We start from the raw sequence: 21,941 nt of genomic DNA on the forward strand, positions 1-21,941 counted from the left end.
CCTACAGGAAAGCTGGGGAGGGACTTGCTATAAGGGCAGGTAATGACAGGACAAGGAGAAATGGTTTTAAACTGTAAGAGGGTGAATTTAGACTAGATAATGAGGAGAAATTCTTTACTGTGAGTGCGGTGAGATGCTGGAACAGGTTGCCCAGCGAGGTTATGGATGCTCCCTCCCTGGAAGCATTGAAGGCCAGGCTGAATGGGGCTGTGAGCAACCTTGTCTAGTGGGAGGTGTCCCTGCCTACAGCAGGGCAGAAAAGTTCAGGAGAGTTTCTTGGGTTGCTCCCCTTCTATATCAAGAAGCTGTCACCATAGTTTGACGAAGCTCACCCAGCAGTCACAGCTCCTATGGTATTCAAGATTTTAGAAAGGGAAGCAGGTAGGTCTTTTCAGCCCCTTGAGATATACTTTTTTTCCCCCTTATTTCCTTGTATTTTCCTTTTTTTTGTATATATAAAGATTTGTTTTATTTGCAAACAGTGGCACTACAATCCTAAAGCTTCTTCTCTTGTGTGCCTCACTGTTTCTTTCAGCAAGGAATTGAAAATGCCAGAGCAGTACTTACAGCACTTCTTGACAAAGGTGCTCTTATTAAACTTGGAGGAATAAGGTACAAATGTGTGAAGGTAGCAAGAAGGCTTATGAAGGAACTGATATGAAAGAAGACAGCTGATTGTTTCTGATGATGCCCCAAATCCCAGTTTTATTGTACAGCGAATATCAGAGGTTCTTATCTCCTTTTTCTGCATACCTTACAAATACTTTCTCTTCCCCTCTCTTCTTCACGTTATCATGAAGCATTTCTAAATGCAGTTCTTACAAAGTCACTGCTCTTCTTTATGGGGTCCTGCAAGGTATTTGGGTCTCTGTTGTCATGGAAATCACATGCATAAGTTTCAGAGCTGGTACACTGTCCCTGGCTCTGTTTTGCTCTGTAATTCTCACTTGGCTTCTTGAGTAAATTAGGACAATTACATCTATCTTCTAATGTAACCTCACTGGCTTATAAAAAGAAAGCAGAAAAAGATAATTATTTTGAGAAATAATGCTGCAGTGTAAAACAAACCTAGAACAGGGAGGGATATGGAAATAATCTTTCACTTTCTTTGTCTTGTTGCCATTGTGCATTTTACTCTTTTTTTGCTAACCACAGCTCATCCTTCGCAGTCAGTGTGCAGTCAGGCACAGCATGTTGTGTATAGGCAAGAACAATGAAATGCACGTATAAATAACATTATAATATAATAAAATTATATGTTAATTTATTAAATGATAATAAAATTAAATTAATAATAAATATGTATGTACACAGATACTATGAGGTTTCTGCACAGAAATAACTATGTTAGAGATGATGAACATGGGACTCAGTTAAAGAATTTACAACAAGCAAACAAAAGCATTAACAACTATAGATTCAAATTGGCTTTTTTTGGATGTAAAAGCCAACTGCATTCTTGTGTATTGTTGTACATGAGAGAAAAGGATTTTGAGGGCCGGATGCTGCCCATGAGTAAACCTTTGTTTTCGAGATGTGTCTGAGGACCAGTTACTGTCCTAATGACATCTAAACACATGTTGTCTGGCTGATTAAAATGTACATTGTCAAATTAAGGAGGTCTTGGGGCAGGAAAAGGGGTGTGATTTGGTCACCTGTGAAATGTCCGTGAATTTTGGAAATGGTGAAACGATTTTCCTGAGTTTTAATTGCAGAGCAGCAGTGTAGGTGGTGAGCTGAAAGTTTGGGTAAGGTTGAATCCCCAAGTGACCTGTCATCTTTCACAGAGTTTCAGAAGCACAGAACGTCGGTAAAAATACTGAAATATTACCTTAGTCGCTGTCAGCAGCCATGTTTTATTCATGCAGTTAAACCCAGCCACAGTTACCAGGCTGTGGAACTGAAAATTGGGAAAACTGGCACACATTTATAACTCCACATGCATGACTACTCTCATTTACTTCAATATGTGCATTGCCCTGTATGAATCTATGCAAACATGTAAATCTCCTCGTTTTTATTATTGTCATATTTGTACGTATGCTTTTTTTTTTTTTTTATTTGTACTTGTGCTTTTTTTTTTCTTGGTTTTGACCATATGAAGGATGCTGTGACCTTTCTTTGTCTTATTCTTTGTTGGACCAGTCAGGAACCTGAGACCGGAGCAGACTGCAGTTTGCAATCAGTGGCAGTCATTCAGCCAGCTGCAGTGGGCGTAATCACTTCTAATTGGGAGTATAAAAGCAGGGCACTTAATGAGACCTTTTGCAGGAGTGCCTGTGGTCTGCAAGCTGTACAGCAAATGGTTCAAATCAATATGTGGAGGGGAAGCCTTGCAACTTGTTCATAACGTCAGAATTACAAAACATGCTAATCCCACGCAGTCGTACTAACAGTGATAGCATGCAGTTTATCAATGCATCTGTTTTTCAGGCAGTTCAGCTTTGAGACAGGAAATAGAGAAGAGTGATGCTATGGTCATCTTCTTATTTCCTACCTGAGATTCCTGTTCAAAAGAGTCGTTCTAGAATTTAACCTTTTTTTTGCTGGTCTGTTCAGGAGGTGGCAAAGGTAGTGGAGGTCTGTGGTGGTCAATTATCTCTTTTTCATTAAGCAGAAAAACGCTTAGTTGGTGATATTGCATTGACTCTATTGTTCCCTTGGGTACTGCTTGCAGTTTCACCCGAATGAGGCAAATGGGGTTGCACCTGGTGGTGGTTGCACAGCCTGCATACACTTACTGTGTTGCCTTCATATGAAAGTCTTCACTGCAACTTGTGTCCTGTTGTATTAGATACTCCAGTGTGAAACAACTCTAACCTCACCCGACAACCTTTAAACAGAGTGTGCATGAGATGATGAGGAGAGCTATTGTAAATGAATTTTCATCAGTACATAATTTCCTTATTTCATAGAATCACAGAAAGGCTTGGGTTGAAAAGGACCACAATGATCATCTGGTTTCAACCCCCTGCTATGTGCAAGGTCAGCAAAGAGCAGACCAGGCTGCCCAGAGCCACATCCAGCCTGGCCTTGAATGCCTCCAGGGATGGGGCATCCACAGCCTCCTTGGGCAACCTGTTCCAGTGTGTCACCACCTCTGTGTGAAAAACTTCCTCCTAATATCTGACCTAAACCTCCCCTGTCTTCGTTTAAAGCCATAAAGCCCTTGTGCTATCACTATCCACCCTTGTAAATAGCTGATCCCCCTCCTGTTCATACACTCCCTTGATATATTGGAAGGCTGCAGTGAGGTCTCCCCGGAGCCTTCTCTTCTCCAAGCCATACAAGCCCAGTTTCTTCAACCTTCCTTCATAGGAGAGATGCTCCAGCCCTCTTCCCAAAAGAATAAAGATAGCTGTATAATTTTTTAAAAACTGATACTTGAGAAGGCTTCAGAATAAACAAAGTATAAAAGGAGAATTAAAAATTGGAATTTTTGTCAGGTAAGGAGAACTGTCATGTTTTTCTTGTACTTGGAGCATTTTGGTTTGCTTTAAAAAAAAGTGTTGGTGGAATTCATTGCAGGTGTCTTTCTCTCTGTCCCGGTGTGAATGTTGTTGGGAGGTGGAAGGGTACAGGCTGAATAGCAGAGTGAGGAATGAAGGCTGGATCTCACATCAAGACAGAGTACAGATTTTTAAAACATTCATGTAATTAGAGTCAGATGTAAGCTACTTGAATTGCCTGCATTTTAGTGTGGGACAAGAGCCTGCACACATTTATCCTTGAATAGCACGTTAGCTATAGTAATTGGAGATGGTTTATTCCTTGATGAAAAGGCAGTAAGCATCTGCATGTGAGTGGGGGGTAAGCAACTCTTGGGCCTCAGCTGTTCTGCTGTTGCTGCCCTGTGCCTTGAACAGGATATTTCGGAAGTAACTTTTGGGGTTTTTACATCACAGAGAAGGAGGAAAGGTCATTTTTATCAATGTAGAATTTTTCTCTATGCTGCCTCTTTTAGCTTTTATACTTCCAGCTCCGGTCCACTCATCTATTAAAGGAGACTTTTGGCTGTGTTTTGATTTTGCCATTTAAATGAGGCAAGGTTTATGTAACACAGGAGAAGGAATTGCAAGCAGGGAGAGAATGAGCTTGAAGTTAGGGCAGATAAATGATGTTCTGGTAGAACTGAGCTGAATTGTGTGTAGAAATCCCATATTTCCTCACACCAGTTCAGTGCAGCTGTGTTATTATTAGAAATTGTCTCCTTTAAAAAACAAAAAACAAAAAAACAAAAAAAAAAGTTTTGTGTGCTAAAATGAGACAAAGTTTCTGGTAAGCAGTGAGACTTATTTGTTCTGTTTCTGTGAAGATAACAAATGCATTTCCATACATACAGAAATCACTCCTGTTTTGTGCTAGAGAAATATATCATGCAAATGGAATACCTTTTTTATAATACTGTCCCTGAACACGTAGAAAGTTCTAAGTCAAGGCAAGTACTATAATAATGATTTAAGTTTTATAAGGCTTCGGTGCTTGAGATATAATTTGAAGTACAGGCTGGGAATTAGACTCTTTAACCTAATTAAATAACAGCGTCTCTTAATGCTGTAATAAAAATAGGAGACCTGAAGCAAATGACTTTGGTAGTTAAAGCTTTGAAGAAAATTGAGGACATAGGAGGAAAAGCATGCGTTCTTCCTGGTATTTGCAGCAGCCTGTGAGAAGTAAAATAAAATCCTTCAAGAAGAGTTAATGGTTGACACACAACCCTTAAGCGAAATGGTGCCCTAAAGCAAAATGGTAATAAATGTAAGAATTGCAACTGCTTAGAAAGTGAAAAAATACATCAAACTGAGCATCACCTGTCTGCATTTTACAGCTTCTGAAAGTAATTTAAAGTGAGGTACCCTTTGTAGGGGTCATTTCTTGAAAGGGCTGAGATTCACAATTCCTTGCAAAGTACTGTTTTTAACTATAAATGTTGATTTACAGCCTCAGAACTGTGCTGATATTCTTGGAGATCTTGCAGCTTGTACAGTTGTGGCACTGCTGCTGCATCTTCCAAACGTTCTGTGTCACACAGTGCTTCCTGCGAGCAGTGCTCTGTGCCAGGAATGTAAAGCACACTGGTGTTCCCAAATACTTCTTCCACAGTCAAACCTGGTCCAAAGGAGAGCAGCTGCTCTGATTTTTAAATTCCCACCTGTCAGCAGAAGTGGTGAAAATAGTGCTTGTGGGCTTTCTTTCAGTCATGTGTGAGTGACTGTTATTTCGCACTTGTGGTCTTGAGCTACTCAGCACAGGTTTTCATGTATTGATGCCTGCGTTGTTCTGATGCATGTGTAACACACGTCAGAGAAGCAAAATGCAAATCACATTGATCTTTGGACTCATTTGATCTGGAAAAGTAAAACCCTGTGTCAGAAGGAGGAGTATAAAATTAGCTGCTAGCGAGGCACGCTTAGTAGGTTGAGCACTATATGGTTCCCAAGTGTATAGTCCTACTTTGTGGAGAATGTAAGAAGCAGCAGTGTACATTGCAGTGACATCTGGAGATCAGCCCACACTGACAGAAGGGATCATTTTTAGCCATTCTGTCCCAAACAATGCCTTGCCAGAAGTTGATTTTTTTCTCCCCATCTCTAATGCCCTTATTATTAACATAGGAGCTTCCAAAATTAGAGATGTCAAAGATCACCTCCAGATAATGTAGAGAATGTGACCTTGGAAGTTGTAGAGGAGGAGCAGCTGAGGGCAGATGGCAAATTAATGTTATCCCAGTACTGAATCTGTGCTTTTAACTCCACAAGAAAAAGCTGAAGCCTTAATTTTCTCCAATGCAGATTCAGTTCCTATAATATATCTAACATTATCAGATGGGTAAATAGGGGCAGAGAGCTACCACATGTTTTCCTCCTGTGCATGTTTTAAATACTACCATTTTGATCATTAAGGTGGCTCCTAAAAATGCTGACGTTAGAGGCATGCTTTGAGCTTTTGTGCATACAGTACTTCGTTCAAAGCAGGAGAGTAAGGGATCTTGTAGGATAAATTTTGCATAAGATTTCTGATGCGATAGTCTTGTGGGTTGGGACCTTCGTGTTGGAAGGCTACAGCTTTTTGGCAGTCTGTTCAACTCTGCAAAACAGGTTGCAGCATTAAGCATAGAATATTTGAGAGGATTATGTCTGGCAGAAAGCTGTAAGGTGGATCGTGGTGGATTTGCATACAGTACCTGCAGTAAGTAGAAAGCAAAATGCAGTCTGAACGTGTGCACAGGGTAATTTTAAATGCGAGGTTGCAGGGAAAACAAATGTGCTTAAATCGTTGTCTTGGTCACTTAACTACTTGATTTTCAGAGTGAGGCACTGGGATACCTTGGAATTTCTTTAGGGTTGTGGTGGTGGTGGTGACAGAAGGTGGTGAGGCACTGGAACAGGTTGCCCAAGGAGGTTGTGGATGCTCCATCCCTGGAGGCATTCGAGGCCAGGCTGGATGTGGCTCTGGGCAGCCTGGTCTGGTGGTTGCTGACCTTGCACATAGCAGGGGGTTGAAACCAGATGATCACTGTGGTCCTTTTCAACCCAAGCCATTCTGTGATTCTATGACACCTGGACTTGAATACCTTCAGATAGGAGAAATGTATCAGGTGCTAGAATACACCTGAGCTGTTTAAATGGAGAACAAATGGGTATTGTAAATGGAGGAGGGGGAAGAAGAAAGTTGTATTTGTTAATATAAATGTGACAAACTGACCACAGGCACAGCATTTTTGAATATAAAAGATAAAAAACACCATCTGAAAATCTGTGGATGGAGCACGCGGCGTAAGGAGAAAGTGCTGAAGTGTAAACCTTTGTCTTCCATGCCCTGTTGAGCTACTCGAATGGTGATTCTTCTGCAGCTTAGTAAAGAGGGGGTACAGAAGGCATTGTCATTTGCTTGTCTAAATTGCTGTGTTGTGGCAGGGTTTCCTTTTGATTTTGTTTTTAACTCTTTGGAGAGTCCTTCACCACTGAAGTGCTGTTTAAATGCAATTCCAAAGCAATTATCGTAAGGAAAAAATAAAAATCAGACCTGTAAGTTGTGTAAGTGGGTCACAGATAGTGAAAGTAAAGCAAGAGAAATAGATTGCTTATTTTTAAACCGTCCTTCTGAAAAATTGGATGTAATCCTGTGGGAAATTCCTTGGTAACATGAAATGAGATGGGAGAGCCAGCACAGGGGCTAATATTGGTACTGAGACACCATTTGATAGAATTGTTACTGAAGAATTTCCACAGTGTTTATGTCTGAAAACAAAACTTAATAGAAAGTTTGGTAATTGTGTTTAATATATACATTTTGGGGTATGAATTTAAACTAAAATATGTTTTTAAGGCAGAATAAGAAGGCTTTTTAAAGTCCCTGAACTCATGGAAAGAATTTGGTACTCAGTTCAAAATTGTTTTGCTCTTCTTCTTAATACAGAAATTGAAATCCCACGTTGTGTTTTTGTGAACTGCAGTGGCAAGATGGCTCATCAGCCCAAGTGAGTGCTTTTCTGAAGTACTGCAGCTGCATTAAAAAAACTTGTGTGCCGAAAAATGAAGCAGATGGCTTCTGAAAGTAGCAGCTGGTATACAAAATACGAAGCCCATGATAGATTTCTTCTTAGATCATGTGTTCTAGCATAGGGCTGTTCTCTGATTTCTTCATCTTCACAAACGTGGGCTTTCCCCTGTCTCCAATTTTTATTTTAAATTGTACCAGCTGGAACCATTCATAGCTAGCCATTGATACAGCTGTCAGAGTGCTTGTTATTTTTTAGTGAATTTTGAGAATTACAAGTTAGGCAATCTGCAATTTGTCCTTTTAAGTAAAAGAAGAAATATTTTAAAGTCTTGACATCAGAAGGGAAACTGGTCCAGTGCAACTGGGTTTTGTTTGCGTGCATGTCTTCCTTGTGGAAAAAAACTTACTAGTTCATGGTTCTCCTCCTTTTCTTATGATTTAACAATATCTCTGATCTTTTATTGTTTGAAAGACTTGAAACATTACAGATATTTTTGTTCTGGCCGAGCAGTGATGAAAAACATGCGTTGGTGAGAATAAAAGGTAAATACTGGTCAAAAAAGGGTATTAATATGTCAACGTAATATATCGTGGCTTAGATTTTTTTTGGACTGTGACATTCTTTCAACCCAAACCGTTCTGTGATTCTTGTATTTAAATGTTAGTTTCCTTTCTAACCATGTGTTTTCTGAACAAGCAGCATGTGTTTTGTTCCACATGTTATAAGGATATGAAAGACACTTTTCCTGTATGTGAAAAGCGCGTTTCTGCTTGGCATTCATAGTTTTCATATACTGCATTGCTTAGTTGCAGTAGTCTGTAGTTGGCATGACCGAGAGATTGATGGCAATGTGAGGCTTAGGCTGAACTTCAGTTCTTACTCATCAGCCCAAGTGGGCAAATACAAGTACAGTTACTTCAGTACTAATATAGAATCATAGAATGGCTTGGGTTGGAAGGGACCTCAAGGATCATGAAGTTCCAACCCCCTGTTGTATGCAGGGCCACCAACCTCCCCATTTAATACCAGACCAGGCTGCCCAGGCTGCCAACCTGGCCTTGGACACCTCCAGGGATGGTGCATCCACAGCCTCTCTGCGCAGCCTGTTCCAGCACCTCACCACTCTCTCTGTAAAGAACTTCCCCTGACTTCCAACCTGAATCTTCCCTCTTTCACCTGAAAACCATTTCCCCTTGTCCTGCTGTTATCTACCCTTTCAAAGAGTTGGCTCCCTGCCTGTTTATAGGCTTCCTTAATATGGTAGTACTCATAGGTTCCTTATTTATGTGGTAGGCTCCTTTTGTATGGTTGTACTCATCTAGAAGTGTGAGGTGGATTGATGCCAGAGCATCTTGTTTGAGGTAGGTCGTGTAGTTACTATAACTGCAGATAGTGAGTGAAAAAAAAAGCTGTGTTGCTTTTTCTTGTTTGGCCAGTTGTTTGTTTGCTTGTTTTGTTTTATTTTTAATGGGTTTTTGAATATGAGATTTGACATATATTTATGTAAACTGATGCTACGTGACATTTTTCTGATTTAGCCTTTAGAGGATCTTGTTTTAAACACTGGTCTGGGCTCATCCTCCTCTTCACATACTTTTGAGTCAGTTATAAACAAGAAAAACTTGTCAAGCTCTTCAGATATGTTGACAGTTAAAGTTTTGTGTCTGCTTATTTATATATTCAGGATTTAGCTCTTCAGAATAAGCCCTTTTTTCTCTTAAACAGATGAAAAAATTTCTCAATTTTCATTATCTGTATTAATAGCAAGAATAATAGTCATAATTGAGCAAACACAGAAGGAAAACCATTCAGTTGTCTTACGACAGCACACTTAATTGCTGTTGCATTATCTCTTACATCTCTTCCATTTGATATTTGCTCGGGCTTTTTCCTCAATGTTATGCAAGTTATGCTGAAACTTGCAAAATTCATACCTTGATGTGACCTTGATTGGTTCATGCGTTGCTCTAACATAGTAGGCAAAGGAAAGTAAGAGATGTTCTTATTGGTAATGTGGGAGCAGAAATCGAATCTGCTTTTTTTCTTAAACCTACTGAAATTTAGAGAAGAATGTGTTCAGGCAAGTGTTGGGGAAAAAAAAAAGCAATATAAAATTAATTACATCCACTTATTACATTTTCTGTTCATAATAGAACATCGTTCCATCTAATTAGATCACCAGGTTACGACCACAGGCTTCCTGAAGCTTGTACTGTCTTTGTATACCTGCCAAAGTTGAAAAATAAAACGATCAGGTGGGTGTGCACTACTTTATGTTAATGAAGTGCAGCAATTCATTTTTGTGAGGGGATGTCGTGACTGGGTTTTTTTCTTCCAAACTGTTGTGATCAGGAGGGCTTTCGAATTATTTTAGTCCAGTCGTGGTGCCTGTAGTTGCAAATTTGAACTGGGAAAACATGAGTGGAGTCTTTGAAAGCTCATAAGCCAGAAAGCAAGGGGAAGGAAAACTTGAAATATTTGCTTATTTGTTTATGGAATAGTCGTTTCTTGAGCCTAGCAGCATTTTCAAATTTGTTTGTGTGATTCTGAGGATGTTCTTAAGCTCTTCAGTTTAGCAAATGAATTATTTCAGTACTGGAAGCCACTAGGCAGTGAACTGTGAAGATAAGTAAAAATTTGATCATGATATACCAGCAGCCTCGAATGAGTGTAGTGTCTGCAAGGGGAAATTTTACATATCAGAAGTGAGAAAATGCTTTGCTGCAGGCAGGTACTTTATGAATACCTCAAGGAAAGAGTAGATAACAGCACTGTGAAATTTTCTGGTGTTGCAGAATTATTAAAATGGTTCCAAAGTGGGTGTGTGTTTTATTTAAAAAAAATAAAGTGAACTAATCAGTAGGTATTTGGTTTGGACTCATGAAAGGTGGATTAGGTAAGAGGTTTCATGAGCAGGTATTTTAGCTTCTTCAGGGAAGTGATTTGGGCTTTCCATAGAGACTAATGCCTAGACAGGGTGGGAGTAGAAAATGAAAGCTTATATTGGGAGTACAATTCAGGTGCATTAAAACTCTGTATGGATGACATAAAAAGTAATTTGGTTGTAGTTCATTTTAACTTCCTTTGTTTCTGGAATGTAAGCATCCATATAGGAACTGAATTCACTCAAAGTCCACATATTCAGTTTTTCTCCTGGTTTTCATATGTCCCCGTACAGACCTGCAAATAGACAGTAACCAGTCTGCTGTGTGCCATCTGAGTGGGTGCTGCAAAGTTCGAAATGATGCAGTAACACAGGAGCCTGAAAATTATATTCTTGATTTATCTGTCCTGAGCTCGAGTCTGTCAGTTTTAGTGCAGAGCAAAATTCATGTCACTGCAGACGAAGCTCATATGTATCCTTTGGTTTAAATTATTGCATTCTGCCATTTACGAGGTGTCTGGATGATACTTCTGACTCGAGGAACAAAACCTTGATAATGGAAGAGAAACACTATGCCATTGCAAACAGGTGCAGTTGTACAGTATGTGAACGTAAATAGATACTACTTAATGATATCCTTGAACATCCTGAGTTGGAAAGGACCAACAGGGATCAACCAGTCCAACTCCTGGCTCCTCACAGGAACAACACTGTTCCAACCGTAAATCTGAGTGCACTGTCCAAACACTCCTTGAACTCAGCAGCTCAGGGCTTCCCCCTGCCCTGTGCAGGCTGTTCCATGCCCACACCCTCTGGTGCAGACCCTTTCCCTAACCCCCAGCTGCCCCTGCCCTGACACAGCTCCATGCCATTCCTTCTGGTCCGGTTGCTGTCACAGAGAGCAGAACTCAGTGCTGCCCCACTGCTCCCTCTAGACTCTCCACCATCTTCATAGCCCTCATGCTTTTAAATGAAAGCAGAATCAAAACGTCATAACTTCCTAAAAGATGCATCTCTCCTTGCTTGTAATTGCAAGATACAGGAAAAAAAAAAAAAGATACAGATGCAGAAAAGCTCAAATAGGAATCATATGCGTGAGGATGAGATTTTTTTGTTACTTTTTCTTGTGCTTTTTGTTTTTTCTTTTAATGGTAAGCATTATGATGAAAAAAAAGTGTCATTAATTCTACATATCTTCTGTATCACTCCTGTGGGAGTACAAAACAACAATTTCATTTCCATATATATGTTAGTATTGCAAACTACGTGATGCTGAAGGATGGTTAGTTAAGTCTTTGACTTCTAATTAATATATTGTGGAGTTGAGTTGGATTAAAAACTTAGTGTTTTGTCAGCATGCTGAGTTGCTGAATGAGTCCCTCATATGAAGAAAGCTTTTTCTGATGGTACAACTATTGTAATAAGTTGCACTGCTACACAGTTGGTCTCAATTCTTCTTCTGTGTCTTTCCGTAACAAAAATTTTCCTGCACTTCATAACCTGGAAGGACTCATGCATTTATTGCTTTGCTTTGTAGGGTTTGATCCATTTGTTATTTTGCCTGCTAATGCTTTACTGACTGGATGCTGACTGAAGAGGGCTTCCAGCTGCTGAATCTGCTGCTGTGTTTCTGTCTTTTAGTGTAGGAGTTTCATAGCTAAATGAGTTTGAAATGGCTTTTCTTACAGCTTGGAATCACTCAAAAAGCATTTCATAAAGTGTATTTATCTCTTAATTTATAATCTGCTCTTTGTTCTGCGGTTTCTCTGGTGTGTTTTTTTTAATGATATTTTAGGACTTTCTTTAGTGAGGCTTTAGCATCTCAATAGCAAGCTTATGCTCTCATAGCATGGTATAAGCTATTATAAAAGTTGTACTGTGGCGGAGTGTTGCTGGTGGAAAAAAGGCTGTTGTGTGAAAGCATTTGCAGAGTTAAGTTCTTCAGCACTAGTTTTGTCCTTTTCTTGTTAATAACTAATGATACCTGTTTTTTTTTTGCTGTAGGTAAAAAATGACTATATGTTAGAAATAGCAGATCAAGTGGACCAGGAAATTGCTTTGAAACTAGGTTGCCTTGAAATCAGGTAAGCTGACTGTTATTTATTTATTATTCACCATATTTCTGACAGAATATATACATTAATTTTGTAACTCGTTATGGTTCATGGATTTCTACTCAATACACCTCAATATCATATTTTTTGCTATAAAGTAGTTTGAACAAAAAATGGGCAGGCTGCATTCTACTCAATTTCTACTGATATTTAAAAGTAACTTGCTTTTGTTGGATGTATTCTTCATTTAAATAATCCAAAGATTTGTGGGGTACAATGAAGGGCATTAAAAGAACGATTCATCTGTGGTGTTATTTAGCAAACAGTCCTGGAATTGTGCCTATAAATCTTGCATCTAAAGAATGCTCAAGATAAGTACTGCTACCTTTTCTGTCTGCATTCAGTCAATATGCTGGTTTCAAATAATTAAATCTTTGTGATTCTTTTGGGGATTTTTGCTGTTCTCGTCAACTGTACACACGGCTGGAAAATAAAGATAAGTTTATCAGATTAACAGATCCTTGAGAGAGTTCCCATTTCTGCTTCTGAAGTGCACGATTGTTTTTTTGTTGTTGTTTTTTCTTTGCTAATTTATGGAGAATTTCCTGCCTGATACATTTGCTTTTCGTATGCTGTTGTCTTGCCCAGAGAGATTAGCAATGTAGTAAACTTGATAAGAAATTAATGGGAAATGTGAACTTGTTAGCACAGAATAAAAGTGTTCTTTAAACAGTAATTTTCCAAATAAAATAGAACTTAGGTCTGTGCAATTGTGTGGGCACTGTAGGAAAACCTGATATCCTTGCTGTAAGTTTCGCTGGTAGGTGCAGAGAAAACAGAAGTGCTTGTTGTGACTGCAGATAGTAATACTGGCAAAAAACAGTGCTTTATTTCAAAACATTTCATGAAGATCATAATCCACAGTTATTTTGTCAGTCAAACTTTGCTTTCCGAGGCTCTCAGGGTGGCATGTCATGGTTCTTCAGCACATTTTTGCCTTGGTAAAGTAATGTGAGTAGGTGACTACTAAGACTTCACACTGCAAGTGTTAGTGGCCACTTTGTCAGTAAAAACAATGCTCTCAGCCTTCTACTCCTTCTTGATATTTCATATTTTTGAACAACTGTTGTGAATATCTGGCTTGAAACTGTTGGTTCTCACCATTCACAACTGGGTGAGGCTCCCCCTACTACATGCATAAACGTGAGTGCTATTACAGAGGAGAGCAGAGGAGAGCTACCTACTGACATAGGTAGCTATGAGATAGCTGCTGATCAAGAGTTTAGGTCACTTCTTTCACTAGCAGCTCAATTAAAGTGGGTTGAAGTTCTTCTAATACTGGTATAGTCCCATGCATTTTCCAGTGCATGAAATTATTTTGTGAAATAGAAATCTGTTCAAGGTAGGTTAATAGCATAAGAATATTTATACTTGAATTCGTTCCATAAATGGTTTCTAATGTTGGTCTCTGAAAGGTTTGACTGGTTTTAGGCCAGGTCATCCAATAATTGTTCCTTTCAAATATTTTTCATGACTTCAGGAGATCCTACGGAGAGATGAGAGGCAATGCATTGGAAAAGAAATCCAACTACGAAGTGCTAGAGTAAGTATGGTGTTCAAGCATGGCATTGGAGTTGTTTCTTATTCAGGAATTTTTAATTTCAGGTCCTTAAAAGAAAGTTTCTGTTGTCATTTTTTATTTTGTGAAGATTGTTGAGCTTTTCAAGTGCATTAAATAGGGATGATTAAACCAACTAAAATATACAAGTAGGAACACTTCCAACTCTGCTACAGGGAAGTAGAGTTGAAGTTGTTTAAACTTGATCATGAAGCTGATGATTTTTTCAACTTTGCTAATGTTTATGGGATCATCAAATCTATTTCTAAGGTGTTATTGTTTCTAAATGTTTTTTCTGTACACAGTTGGCATTCTTTAGTTGTGACTAATCTGTGGTAAAGTTTGAATTAAACTGCTTGTGGTGTCATTCTTTGTTTGCTAAGTATGTGGATTTGAGTTGTGACCTTGCAGTAAAAAGTTCATTTTTTTAATACAGCACAAATTTCTGGACAGCTGAGAAATGTCTGTATATTGAAACCATTTTTGTTAATTGTGTTCTATGGTAGATTGGATTAAGTAAAAATAAATAAAATCCAAATTCCTTAAGAAATGTCAGGCTGTGTAAACTGTTGTTGGAATCTGTGGATTAATCTTTAGAATTCAGCTCTTCCAGATGGAGTATGATAGGGACAGTGTTCCAGTTTAAAAGCCCAACTTTCAACCTTCTGAATGAAGGGTAAAGCTAATTTATTCATTCACAAAAATAACTGAATGTTGTACGCTGTTCCTCTATCTGTGCAGAAGTGAGAAGTTCTGCTTTTGTTTGGATTATTGTTATTTTTCGAAGGATTTCAGTTTTATGCCATAGCTACCAGCAGAAATGTCCTGGGTGAAGAGACCTGTAACAGAATAAGAAGGGCCAAGAAATGAACAAGGTGAACAGTTAGTAAAGGCCAAAAGGTTGTGTAAAAAGGTAGGAAAGCACTGTGACCTGAACAAGTCCTGAGCATGTTGTCCTCCTGGGAGAAGGAGTTTGTGACTTGCTATGGTTACAGTTTATGTGTATTTCAGTAAGAACTTGGGGGAGGTATATTTAAGTTAATTGGCAGCTCTTGAACCATAGACACTAGTAATGAGATTAAGAACTTCAGAGACAGTGAGACAAAAGAAACAAAGTTCATAACAGATGATATGCAGTATTAATTAAGGATTATAACAATTAAGAGCTCCTGTAGGGCTCAGCAGTGTGGGGCCGCTTCCAGGCTAACAGTGACTTGTGTCTTGCAATGCACGTGTTTTCAAATAGTAACTCTCCTTCCAGATTTAAACTTAATTATTGCAGTGAAAGACGGAAACAAAAGCATGATGTGTAAAATGTCACAGCTTGATGTTGTGCTGGAGAAAAAGTAAAGGTTGTGTTGTGCACTGCCAGACTTCGTTGCTTTTTTGTCTAACAGTTTTGGAAGCAAAATGTGTTTTGCATGGGATTCATACAAATCTCTGTGAGATGAAGCATAAAAGAACCTTAAAGTGTCTGTAGATAATAATTTTAAGCTTGTAAGAGTCTGTGCAAAGTGCCAAAAGTACTTGTTTGGACTTATCACCTTAATTATCCTATAAAGATTTTCTTACACTAGTAATATTTATTTCTCAAGTGAGGCTTTTTGTTTCTCTCCCTTTTTTGTTGGTTGTAGCACTGATGAGGCACTTAACCAGCTGAGTGCAATTCTTGCATAGCACTTTTTCACATTTGATCTGATTGCTCCTTGCCTGTCTTTGTCAGATGTCTATTTGATGTATATTCATCTTTGATCTTTTCATGCAAGACCGTGGGGAGGGGATGGGAAATGGGAGATAGAATCAAACTAGTCTTTAACAGTTGGGCCTTCATGTGATGAAAGAAGAATTTTTTCATGATAAACATGAAGCCTGTTAGCATAGAACAGAAATAATTACCAGTACGCAAATGGGAGCTATAGGAAGAAACAGCTGCATCCACAGTTTTGTGAAGAGCATGTTCAAGTCTGTTCTGTTAATCTAATATTTTTTTATTCAACTTGGAGGTGAAAAATAGAGATTAAGATATGTCTTGCCTAGATCTGCTTATTGTTATATAGCAAGGAGTATCATCTATCTGTAGTTAGTCTTTTATTAATCCTATTGAAGTTAATACATGAAGAAAAATAATTACATCATGTCCTCAAGTAGAATGGCCAAATACAAAACTGAAAAAACTGTATGGAACAGGATCTCACTACTAATCACCTCTTAATGGCATTTAGAAAACAGATTAGGTCTGGTTTATCCCCATGCAGTGCAGCTGAGGAGGTGAGAGAAAGTTTGGAGGGTTGTGTGTTTAAAAAACAGTTTGTATGTTTGAATTTGTAGTACTTGTTCTCCTGTTTGTAGACTTGGCATAGAATTTATATGGTTCTTATGTTAAATTCTCCTACAGTAAATAAATTTTCAGCCTAACCTAAATGCTTTATTACAAGTTTTATTATTGTGTTTCATTATGCTCTGCATAAGAATTTCCTCCAAGTTTATTGCGTACAAATCTGTACAAAAACTACTCTCCTATTCCCTTTACCCACAACAGCAGCAGAATGGCAGCCGTGTGCTGCAGCACCATTGAGATAAGTAATACCAGAGTGATGGAGGGTGCCTCATATTGAAAACACCATCTCTCTCTAAAATGCTTAATGTTAAACTAATATATTCCTTGTCAAAATGTCTTTGCATGTTATTTAGATGGTAATAGTGTGTTAGACTTATTTAACTGTGGGATGATAAACGGCAGGTAATTTGCATTTGAGAAGAAATGCATCAAAGGAATTAACATTTATGAAAGTTTTATCGTCTTTCAGCTTACTGTCATGGCACAGATGCCAGCGTTCACTGCTGCACATGAACATTCTGCTCCTCTTGGTTGAGGATGTTTTTAGTATATTTTGTACAATTGAATACTGTTTGTTTTGAGAGAGCTTTAAAAATAACCCTGTTTCATTATTTTGAGCAAGTTCTTTATGTTAACTTTAATTTTGGCTGTCCTCTTGCATGGCTAGGTAGCAGCAGATACATGCTGTATTTCTCAAGCTGGCTAACAGCTTTTCTTGCTTTGCCAGGCGTAAAAATTCTCTTTCTGCAAAGTGTCCTATCACGGAAAGCATTCTTACTCATTTGAGAAGCAGCAAAGGGTCTTTGTTTAAAGATATTGTTAGCTCATGATCAAATTTATTCCTTTCTTTTTTGGAGGGAAAAAGTTGCCATTTATACCTTTGAGAGGCAAAGATGTACATCTTTTCTTTCAGTTTTTCCTTTTCCTCATGCAGATATTCTGCAAATGTCCATACAACCAGTCCTTGCTCATTGCAGCACTCAATACACCTGTCTGCATAATGGTCTCTTTTGGCAGTAATTCCCCAGGCAACTTCCCTGGCTGGTAGTGAGACAAATACATGTTAGACATAAGGTAGATGCTGCACACCTAAGCCACGAAAATCCCTCTTTGTAAGTCTGAAGAATTGAGCTTGATGCAGTTTAGTTTATAGAAGCCTAGCTTGCGAAAAGAGCGAGGATCCTGACTTGTGAATGCAAGAAGTGAGATCATTTGCAATGAAAAGCTGAGAAATCTAATGCCAGATGTTTGATATGAGGAAAAAGTGACATAGAAATTTAAAAATTTAATTACAGTGCCACCTTGGGTAAAACTACTAAGCTGATATCATGAGAGGTCCTCTCCTGTGCATTGTTTCTCCTACTAAATTCACATAGATGTTTATTAGAGTTTTCCATTTTTGTGTCATTCCCTTCTCAGCTGACCAACCTGTAAGAATGCAGTAGGAAAATATTTTCAATATAATTTAAATTATTCAAATGTACAGTCAATGGTTGCTATTCTCAAAGCTTCACTGTGCCAGAGCCAGCATTCTACACCAGGATGTGACATCTGACATCCTTTTGAGTCCAAACTAGCAATTCTGCTCTTTGCTGTAGAGTGGCTATGGTTAGCAGATTAATGGTGCTGCACTTGTTACTCTGAGACTGTCAAAGCCTTTACAGTGAAAGTAATTTACTATACTGCATATGTTAGTTAAAAACGCAAGATACCCTCAAAAACAGTATTCTCATATCTGGCAGTTTTAAAAAATTATTATTAAAAATGTGTGCTTTTTTTTTTCTTTCAGAAAAGATGTCGGTTTAAGACGATTTTTTCCGAAGAGTTTGCTAGATTCAGTGAAGGTAATTATGGTTCCAATCAACTACATGAAAAGCAAACAAACAGATTCTTAAGATATTTGAAAATTGCATGATCAGTTTCAATATAGAGCTGTAAGTGCAGTTGTAGTCTTGCTGAAAAAAATGTCAAAGCTGCCTGTCAAATTGGTAGGACATAAATCTCCGTAGTTCAAGTGGAAGCGTGCAACTGGAAGAACCAAGCCAGTGATTACGTGTCCTTGCTGAGCTGATGTGGGTGAAGTGCCCCTCTAACCTTGAAGACAAAAAGCTTAAAACAAGTCTTCAGATCTGCTACCAAATAACTTATTTTTCTTTCTTAAAAGAGGAATGAGGCTTCTGGAGAAGGAGGATGGGGGCATACAAGGAAAAAAAAGCGTACTTTTAGCATCAGCTTGATGAACCGAATTCTGCCTTTCATGCTCAAGATTGTAGCCAGCTCATTCAAGGAAGATTTCCAGCCATTTCCATTTATGTTAATCCTAGTTGGGACTATAAGCATTAGTCAGATCTCACTCTCATTGAAGTCCATATGTTCCCAGAGTAAAAAATGCAAATTTTTCCTGGCGTACCCTGAAACAGGGAGGGTTAAGCAGTCTCCAAGTGGTGTTACAGCTGTAGTAGTCTAGATATGGATATCGCAGTAAAATACATCTGCAGTTCATATATGCAAATATAAATCATAAATTGTTGTTTTAGAGCTCGTTTTGGTAAGTAGTGATGGTTTTATAGAGGAGTTACAAATAGAATTTAGCTTCAGATTTATGAAGATTATTCATTGTTATTTAAATGGTAGGATAAACAGCAAAGGTCTGTCATGAATGGATTTTGTTTCAAAAGAATTCTGAAAACCAGAAACTAATGAAGTCAAGTGGATTTAAGTAATCTGTCTGCATTTTAATTTAAGCAATTATCTGGAACCGCTAAAGGGAGAAATTGTGGTGAAAGGCTCCAGACATAAATGACTGAATAAATGCTTCAGAAAATAATATTAGGGAGCCAGAAAACTGACAAAGAAAATTGCTCTTCAGAAATTAAGAAATGAGTGGTTGGAAGAAGTAGCAGGAATTGCCATAAGGTGAAGCTGTGCAGAAACTTGTGTAGATGTGAAGAAACGCTGGGTATCTGAAGAGAAAAGCGAGGGATGAAAAAATGAGTCTTGATTTTTAATGAAAATGATATCCCTATTAAAGATAAGTTAGAATTAGTTCAAATAATTAAATGTGTCCTTTAGTTTGTGAAGAAAAGAGGAGTGGTTTTGTACTGGCCGACAAGGGAGGGCTCCTGATGGCCATTAAATATAAAAACAAGTGCTTTTCACTAATAGCGAGGTACAACTTGCAGTGTCTTGCAGTGTTAATGAAATTGGATGATCTACACATTTAGAAGACGACAACTGTACAGAGAGTTTCACCCTATGTAGAGGAGGACCAAAAAGCTGTGATAATGAGATTTAAAATACTTAACAGTGCAAAGTATTAGAAGACAAACGTGAGATGTAAAAGGAGGCATTTGATACACTGATATATTGCCTGAGCACAGAGTGTAATGATGTTGTGAAAGAAAGCAAGTGCTGACCCCGAGGTGCCAAGGGAGTTCTCTCCACAATGAAAGAGGGAGCTCAGAGCCCTGTATCGCATATATCCTGCTAATAGCACTGGTTATTCACGCTCAAGAAAGAATAAGTCAATCTAAATCAAGCACACAGGAAGTTACTGAGTCAACTGGCCTTCCATTTTCATTGCTTCACTAGAGAGGAATAATAAACTTCCCTTTGTTTACTGTAGTAAATAGTGCCTCTGGGAAGTTCTGACTTCTATGCTGTACTAGCTGCATCTGTGTGGATATATCCTCTGTATGGAGGAAAATACCTACTTACTTTAAACCATCAGTGGGCAGAGGGAATGGATATTAACCAGGTTCTTTTTAGTTTGCAAATTATTTTCCTGTTTCTCTACACTGTGCCTTGAAAAATAGCAGAGAAAAAAAATTGTTCATACGAAATATTTTAATACATTTTAGATGTATTTCTCTTGAAGTCATTTGCAGTTATTTCTCATAAAAATCTCTAATGGAATAAGGTAGATAACATCCACTTTTGGGAATGGTTTTAAGCTCAAGGAGGGAAGGTCTAGATTAGATGTGAGGAGGAAGTTCTTTGCTACGAGAGTGGTGAGGTGGTGGAACAGGCTGCCCAGTGAGGTTGTGGATGCCCCATCCCTGGAGGTGTTCAAGGACAGGTTGGATGGGGCTCTGGGGATGGCAGCCTGGTCTAGTATTAAATGGGGAGGTTGGTGGCCCTGCCTGTGATGGGGGAGTTGGAACTTGATGATCCTTGAGGTCCCTTCCAACCCAAGCCATTCTACGATTCCGTGATTCCATTACATTGGAAAGGATATTGAGACACATAAGGGTTTATTATGCTGGAGTGCTGACGACTGTGGCTGCAGTGAGGCGTCCTGACTGGTAGCTGGTAGAAGGTTCTGCTCAACTGACAGATTAATTCAAAGCTGCAACAAAACAGCAGATTTCTTTGTTCATTTTATAACATACAGCTTATGTGTTGAGCTGAGAGTTTTCTCAGCCCGCATAAGTGTCATTCCAAAACTGATCATTGTTTTGTATGGGACTATGCAGGTTTGATTGTTGCTATTACACTCTTTTCTTAGTGCTAGTTTTGAAAAAAAATGGGCTATTTAGAGTTCTGAATGTTCTTTCATAGTGTTGTAAAACTGAATGCCTAATCTGACTGGAAGTGCTAACACCAAAAGGAAGTTTTTATTTGTGTAGTGCCTGGGGCCATTTTAGGCACCGAAAGAATGAAGAGCCTTTAATGCTGTTACAATAGGACAGTCAGATATGTTTTGGTAGAGGAACAACGGTAATTCCTGTCTTAACCTTGACATATTGCAAAAATAAACATGGCTTTACCTTTCATTATTCTTATAAGTTGTAAGATGAATTAGAATTATGTATTGCCAGAGGTAATGTTCTTAAAACATCCATTTAATCACTTTTGACACAGTCCAAGCTTTGGCCAGGAAAAAAAAAAACAAAGCAAAAAAACCCAAAACCAATAGTTGCGTTTGTTTTTGACATATTGGCACTATGTGATGTGAGCAGTGATGAAATGGAGTAACTTTGCTCTACACTATTAACCAGCATTCTTATGCTGTTGTGATTAGAACAGATGACTTTTGTTGGCAGTGTCAGGGTGAATTCTGGTGCCTACAGTCAGGATGTTTTTATTTGGGATTTTTCACTGTTTGGGGCATGTTAAAGAGATTGCATTTCAGATTCTGCATTTATTGTGAAGTCAGTGGCAGTTTTCCTCAGGCAAATATTTGGCTTTTCATAAGTCTTAGTTTTGATTTTTACATTTCATTTAAAAACTTTTACATAAATTTTCAATTTGCTTTCTTGTAAATCTTAAACTTATGGTGTGTGCAGGCTGGATGTGGCTCTGTGCAGCTTGGTCTGGTGGTTGGTGACCCTGCACATAGTTGAAACTAGATGATCATTGTTGTCCTTTTCAACCCAAGCTATTCTCTAATTCTACGATCTTACCATGCATTAAGAATCAGTATGTTATGGATAGTCTGAGATGCTTGTATGCAGAGTTGAAGATAAAGCTACGGCTCAGTTATGACTGGTCGGATGGGGCCCTGGACAGCCTGATTTAGTGCCTTATTTAGTGGTTGCCAA

At 38.5% G+C, this 21,941-nt stretch overlaps 1 protein-coding gene across 15 annotated transcripts in view; it reads left to right on the plus strand.

The window, feature by feature from the left end:
* Positions 1–21,941, plus strand: part of PTK2 (protein tyrosine kinase 2) — a 193,840-nt gene that overhangs the window by 96,541 nt on the left and 75,358 nt on the right. For all 15 annotated transcript variants that reach the window (XM_048940406.1, XM_048940408.1, XM_048940405.1 and 12 more), the window contains 3 exons: positions 12,393–12,472; positions 13,983–14,045; positions 18,188–18,242. In XM_048940406.1, the coding sequence (XP_048796363.1) occupies positions 12,393–12,472; positions 13,983–14,045; positions 18,188–18,242 (198 nt within the window). The remainder of the gene's footprint in view (positions 1–12,392; positions 12,473–13,982; positions 14,046–18,187; positions 18,243–21,941) is intronic.

This window comes from Lagopus muta, chromosome 3, assembly GCF_023343835.1.
Source record: "Lagopus muta isolate bLagMut1 chromosome 3, bLagMut1 primary, whole genome shotgun sequence".
Taxonomy (NCBI): Eukaryota; Metazoa; Chordata; class Aves; order Galliformes; family Phasianidae; genus Lagopus; species Lagopus muta.